The sequence below is a fragment of the Trypanosoma theileri genome (genome assembly GCF_002087225.1).
Source record: "Trypanosoma theileri isolate Edinburgh chromosome Unknown TM35_Tth_60_V1, whole genome shotgun sequence".
In the NCBI taxonomy this organism is placed as follows: domain Eukaryota; phylum Euglenozoa; class Kinetoplastea; order Trypanosomatida; family Trypanosomatidae; genus Trypanosoma; species Trypanosoma theileri.
The window spans coordinates 1564-7854 of record NW_021639902.1 but is presented as its reverse complement, the minus strand read 5'-3'; the positions used below and the strand labels follow the sequence as shown (position 1 = coordinate 7854).

General features: G+C 40.6%; 6 protein-coding genes across 6 annotated transcripts; all 6 read left to right on the top strand.

Moving 5' to 3' along the window:
• Positions 1 to 858: 858 nt before the first annotated feature.
• On the top strand, positions 859 to 1533 carry TM35_000601050 (uncharacterized protein; the record flags this gene model as incomplete). The annotated part of the gene is made up of 1 exon (XM_029030938.1): positions 859 to 1533. The coding sequence occupies one exon, from the start codon at positions 859 to 861 to the stop codon at positions 1531 to 1533; it is 675 nt and encodes a 224-aa protein (XP_028877740.1).
• A 924-nt stretch (positions 1534 to 2457) lies between these two features.
• On the top strand, positions 2458 to 2826 carry TM35_000601040 (uncharacterized protein; the record flags this gene model as incomplete). Its single annotated transcript, XM_029030937.1, has 1 exon — positions 2458 to 2826. The coding sequence occupies one exon, from the start codon at positions 2458 to 2460 to the stop codon at positions 2824 to 2826; it is 369 nt and encodes a 122-aa protein (XP_028877739.1).
• A 580-nt stretch (positions 2827 to 3406) lies between these two features.
• TM35_000601030 (uncharacterized protein) lies at positions 3407 to 4105 on the top strand (the record flags this gene model as incomplete). Its single annotated transcript, XM_029030936.1, has 1 exon — positions 3407 to 4105. The coding sequence occupies one exon, from the start codon at positions 3407 to 3409 to the stop codon at positions 4103 to 4105; it is 699 nt and encodes a 232-aa protein (XP_028877738.1).
• A 365-nt stretch (positions 4106 to 4470) lies between these two features.
• On the top strand, positions 4471 to 4773 carry TM35_000601020 (uncharacterized protein; the record flags this gene model as incomplete). The annotated part of the gene is made up of 1 exon (XM_029030935.1): positions 4471 to 4773. One exon carries the CDS (start codon positions 4471 to 4473, stop codon positions 4771 to 4773), a length of 303 nt encoding a protein of 100 aa, XP_028877737.1.
• Positions 4774 to 4858: 85 nt separating this feature from the next.
• TM35_000601010 (Trypanosoma vivax) lies at positions 4859 to 5272 on the top strand (the record flags this gene model as incomplete). The annotated part of the gene is made up of 1 exon (XM_029030934.1): positions 4859 to 5272. One exon carries the CDS (start codon positions 4859 to 4861, stop codon positions 5270 to 5272), a length of 414 nt encoding a protein of 137 aa, XP_028877736.1.
• A 387-nt stretch (positions 5273 to 5659) lies between these two features.
• TM35_000601000 (uncharacterized protein) lies at positions 5660 to 6289 on the top strand (the record flags this gene model as incomplete). Its single annotated transcript, XM_029030933.1, has 1 exon — positions 5660 to 6289. A coding segment is annotated over one exon (630 nt), but the record flags the coding sequence as incomplete, so codon positions are not given.
• Between the last annotated feature and the right edge of the window lie 2 nt (positions 6290 to 6291).

Sequence of the window (6291 nt, the reverse complement as noted above, 5' to 3'; positions counted from 1 at the left end):
TACTCAATGGTGCAGCGAATAACAGTGGTATGGCATTAAATGACGGCAGCAGCGGCAGTCCTGCGTTACTGCGTGTTCCACTCCTGCTGCTGCTGCTCTCTGTACTGGGCTGCATGGCCGTCTGCTGAGCACTGTGGTGGGGTCCCTTCCAGAGAGTGTTGGTAATCACTTGTTTACTGCTAATAATAATAATATATTTGCTACTGTGTTTTTGTATATGGGGCACCGAGAAAATTAATCCCGATGACACCCACTGGAATGAGGTGCATCAATTTGTGTGGGAATACTCTTAATCTCTTTTCTTTTTTTATACTTGTAAGCAGAGCATTGCTGTGCACCTTGTGGTGTGTCTCACTCTGCAATTGTGTGGTTCTGGTAAATGATATCTCTTTTCTTTTTTTTATTTGCTTTCACATTATTTCTGAGCGTGATAACATATAATTTACTTGTTTCTATGGGGATACTAATTATAATGGGTACAGGGAGAAACCAACACAGAGAGATTTATGCATTATCCGTTATTATTGTTTTTCTCTGTGTGTGTGTGGCTATATCTGCTATGTTACCAAATGATATTCAATTCGTATATAATCTTTTCTTTTTTATTTGGGATTGGAATGGGACTTTATTTTGTTTGAATAATGGGTATTTTCCCCTAATGTATCCACCTCCGTTATATTCATGCTTGACTCCATATGTGTATGTGTGTGTAATGGATGTTGTGTGTGGAGTAATAGTGGTGTACTGGTGCTTATGTGTTTTCTCTTCATTCTTTTTTCTTTCTTTTCCACACTCCATCGAATAGACCTGTGAACTCAACTGACGAGAACAACAACAGTAACAAGCTATTTGACCGTCATGATGATGATGATGCGTCGTGTGATGTGTGTGTTGGCCGTTGTGCTGTGCTGCGCCTGCGGGTATACCATGACGGCTGCTGCTCATACTACTACTGTTAATGCTGGACAGCCAAAGGAGAAGTTTCATGATGTTGTTGGCTGGGGTGGTATTCCTTATGCTACAAAAGATGAGAAGAAAAAAATGTTGCAAAAGTTGTGTGAGACGAACAAATCAGCTGTGTTTGATAACTTTACTTGTAAGGATCTGGAAAAGCCACCATTGGCCTCGACACCTGCACTAAGTGCCCAAGATCGTCCATCCCCCGGACCCGAAGATGGGAATCAGGGTAACGATTCGCACGAGGCGGAGGCGACGAACGGTAATCATGGTGAGGCTGCATCACATGCGGCACATTCCTCTGCAGGTGGGACTACAACAGAAAGCCAAACTCAAGAGTCTACTGCCGCAACGGAATCAGAAGAAACCACTTCCACTACTCTGCCGAGCACCGCAAACACTGTCAGTGACGCACCAACCACCACTCCATCTACTGTACCCAACGCAGAGATCACCTCTATTGCCTCTAATATGCAGAACAAGGCTAATGTTGACAGCAGTGTCAGTCCTGTGTGGATGCGCACTGCAGCACCGCTGCTGATTATGGTTGTGTTGTTCTCCGTTACTGTGTACTGAACGGTGGGTCTCATCTGAGGTCAAATAATAATAATGATTAAACTAACATAATCATAATTGCGTATATCCCCCATGGGTGAATAAACTAATAATCTGTTTACCATATTTCTCTTTTAATTGGAATATCTTTTCTTTTTACTTTTATGTGTGTGTGTTCTTTTTCTAATAATTCCATTACTTGCTTTCTCGTTGTGTGTGTTTGCAGAAAACTGGGCTGTTCTGCTCACTGACGGTATACTTTTATTCTAAGTACACATGCGTATGTGCGCAGTAATTTAATATATAAACTAGAGCCGTGGAGTATTGTGTGTGTGTTCTTGGAGACTCTATGTGTGCCTGGGCTTGCACTATAATAATGATGATGATGAACTGTTTTTTGCTGTGGAAGAAAAAGAAATAATAATAACAGATGAATTTATATTTATAATTGCGTATATACACACATATAGACTTACACCCATAGTTGGTGTATTTCTGTGTTTACTGGGTAAGTTGGGCTAATGGTTAATAACTCTTTTTCTTTGCTTTTGGGTTGCTGTGATATACTGTATTTTGCCTTGGACCGTTTTTGTGATATGTTCTTTGAATTGATATATTCAATAAATGAAGCATTTGTATTCATAGTTGCATATTTATGTAATATTGGTTGTAATTCATTATGATTTGTGTGTTTACTGGGTAAGTTGGTCTTGCTTTTAATTTACTTTTTTTTTGTTTTGCTTTTTAATTGTCCAAGTTGCCACTATGTTTTTTCCTTATTATTTATGTTGATTTGTTTGAGTTTCTTATGATTTCTGTTTGTTTTTCTATTCCCTTTTTCCCCCTGTTTGTGTTTTCTTTTTCGTTGTTTTTCCATACGATTTCTTTTTTTCCTTCGTCCAGGTTAACTACCCACGAGAACAAAAAGAATATTTCTTTCTCAAGATGCAGTTGCGACGTGTATTGTATTTTCTGGCTCTAATTATGAGTGTTGCCTCAGTTTGCGTGGCGACAGGTGCAGCTGGAAACTCCGGGACTTCTTCTTCTGCATCTTCTAACTCTGCTGATGAATGTCCTCCTCCTCCTGAATCTGATGCTGGTATTGTTCGTGATACTCCTCGTGATCCTAATACTGTTTGTGCTGCTCAACGTCCTGCTGCTGGGGGTAATGGGAGTGGCGGTACTGCATCTGCAGAGAGTGGGACAACAAGTACACAAAAAGGTAATACAGAGAGCAGCAGTATCAGCAGTTCTGTGTGGATGCGTGTGTCTCTATTGATTGTGGTTACACTGGCCTGTATTCTTGTGTGCTGATTGTAATAGTGGTGTGGTGGTGGTGTGACTCAGGTCATCCTTTGTTTTCTCTTTTCTTTTTTGCATGTATCCCTACAGTCTAACTAATCTTCCACCTGTGGAAACTTTCTTCTTTTTTTGTTTATTAATGATATTGTGTGTTTTTACTCTTTGATTATACTACAATCATTATTATTGCTACTCCATTGTGTGTTCTTGGAGACTCTTTCTCTGTGTGCTTGCACTGTGATGATGATGAACTGTTTTATGCAGTGTGAGAAAAAGGGAAATAATAATAACGGATACATATTTATATTTGTAATTTCTTATACATGAACGTGGAAAGCGGTAATATTGTGTTTCTTTATGTGTTGTGGCAGTTGTTCGTGTTTTTAATTTGTTTTGCTTTTTTTTTTTTGGATCCCGTGAATTACAGTCGGTGTTGTTTTATTCTTCTCTTTCGTTTCTTTTTGATTGTTGTGACTTGTATAATTTTATTGTACGTTTTTCTGGTGTTGTTATTTGTACGTTTGTTTTGTGCACTATTTATTCATTTCTCTCTTGATTTCTTTATTTTATTACTCTATTGGAGTCAAGTACAATGGCAAAGGCTGTAATGGTGAGGTGTTACCTGCTTTGTTTACTAACGTTTACACTGTGTTGTACTTGCGAGTTGGTATGGGCTCAACCAATAAAACATACTCTGGATGTCAACGATAAGTTAGTCGTTTGTTTTCCTCCTTCGGAGCGTATTCTTCTTCCTAATGGAACTCCTAAGTGTAATATCACCAAACCACGTAAGACCCAGGAACATCAAGTCAGCTCTACCACAGTGGAAAAACAAGAGAATCAACAGTTGAAAGAAAACAAACCGGTAGACGCTGGAACAGACACCGGGAGGGAATCACATCCGGATACACATCAACCCACAAATGGAGAGAACACAAACTTAACAGGATCAAGTGATAATGAAGGGAAAGAGACATCTGGTAATGCATCTCAGAGTTCACCTGAGAATTCTTCCAACACTTCACCCTCACAGAATGCAGGTGAGTCTGGAGCTGCAGAGACTGGACCAACAAGTAACCCAAATGATGCAGAAAATGCAAATACAACCACTACAACCACCAACACAACAACAACAACACTTCCCCCTGTAACCAACGCAGAGATTAACAACAGCATCACTTCCACAGTACAGAACAAGGCTAATGTTGACAGCAGTGTCAGTTCTGTGTGGATGCGCACTGCAGCACCGCTGCTGATTATGGTTGTGTTGTTCACTGTTACCGTGTACTGAACGGTGGGACTCATTTGAGGACACATAATAATAATGATTAAACTAACATAATCATAATTGCATACATCCCCCATGGGTGAATAAACTAATAATCTGTTTACCAGCTTTATCTTTTAATTGGAATATCTTTTGCTTTTACTTTTGTGTGTGTGTGTTCTTTTTCTATTAATTCCATTACTTACTTTTTCCGTTGTGTGTGTTTGCAGAAAACTGGGCTGTTCTGCTCACTGACGGTATACATCTCTTGCTAGTACACACAGATGTGTGTGTGCAGTAATTTAATACTTAAACTAGAGCCATGGGTATTGTGTGTGTTTGGCTCCCTCTTATTTGGGTATTGTGTGTATGCTTTTGTTTTTCTATTAATGCGTACATATTATCATTACAAGCGGTCTATTCCATTTTGTTGCTTTACTGTGCAGTTGCCGATTCTCTCTCTCTCTTTTCCACTGTTACTATTTCTGCATCCATTTTCTATGTGTGTCTCTTTCTCTCTCTTCCTTATTCTTTTACTTTTTAACACTCCGTACATTAGACCTGTGAACTCAAGTGACAAGGAAGACAACAACAAGAAGAGTGACACTACTAATAACAAGGATGACAGACCCATGTTAACTAATCCCACTGCTGCTGGTGTTGGTGGTTGTCTGTGTCTGAAGTTATTGTAAGATATGTATAAATACCAGTCATCTTCTTCTTCTTCTATTCCAATATCTACTGTTGTGGAGCCACATAAGTTGCGTGCAGTGGAGGATGACACTCCTCTCTGTTGGTGGTTTCATGGCAACTTCTGCAGAGACCATCTTGAACAGTGCCCATAATGCGCGGCCAGGTGATATTATGTGTGTTGGGTGTCCTCCACAAACAATGACTCATCATTTGACTGTTTATTCTGTTTCTCCTGTTGATATTGTTGCTGCTTCTTCTTCCGGTTCTTCTAGTACTGCTGGCATGCAGTTTGTGAGGGAGATGGATCTCACCGAGGAGGAGAAGCTGTACGGTAAGCGTCTCTCTTGTGATATGCTGCGGGAGTTGTTTGAAGTGGGCCGTGTGGATAGTGCCACAAACTCGCTGGAGGCCATCTTTCTTGATGGCACACGGCAGAAGTTGAAGGTGTTCGCTGTGCGGCTGGCCGGTGTTTGTGGAGAAGAGGAACTATTTCGCTAATGGAAGAAGGATGCGAGTACACGTCCGGTGCGAACTGTGTACGTGGGATTGGAGGGACGTGCCTCAACGCCAACACCACCTGTAGCATCTCCATCTGTACATGATGGGAGTAACAGTGACCATAACCATATGAGTGGTGCCAAGGGTGATGATGATAATAGTAATGCTATTAATCATTATAATAAAAAGAAAGCATTGGTGTTTTTTTTTCTTTTGTGTTTTGTTGAAAGAATGATGATGTGTTGACTCTACTAGTCTTGTTTGTTTGTGTTTTTCTTCATAACTGCTGTAACTGGATCACTTATAATCCACATTGTTGACTGTTCCAAAACTTTTTGACTCACTCTTTAACACATGTAGATATTTACATTATTATAAAATTCAACCATGAACACGGAATCTGAATTGGAGGCCAAATATAGTGATGCCGTTAAGCGCTGGGAGGCTGCCAAGGAGGCCACTGTAGCTTCCAGGGTCGAAAAGGATGAGAAAGAGGGGCTAGCGAATGAAAAACCATGGGGCACCAGGGAATCTTATCTTGCTTGGGCTGACGGGTGGAAAGCACGTATTGAGTGGGTAGAAAATAGTGAACAAGAATATTCGGCTGAGCATAAAATGTATGAGGCTGCAGTAAATTTAATGATCCACGAGCATGGTGCTGACTCTAAGGAAGTACAGATCGCTGTGGAACGCAGAGAGCTAACCAGTACGAAGGTGTTTGTGTGGTATTCTTTGTCTCCATATTGGACGACGTGGGCCAAGTTAAACGATAAAGCTTCTATGCTGTACAACCAACTCAATGCCAAAGGCTGTGTTGCAGTAGCCGATGAGCTTGGCAGAAGAAAAGATGAATTTCACGATCGTATAAACACTGAATCCAATGGTGAAGCCCTTTGCAAAGCCCTGAATGCGGCCGTGAAAGCGCTGGATAAATGGGAAAAACAAAATGACTGTACGGCTTGGGATGAGGCCAAATCAAAGTACGATGCCGAACTGAAAAAGTGGAAAGAGTTTCAACC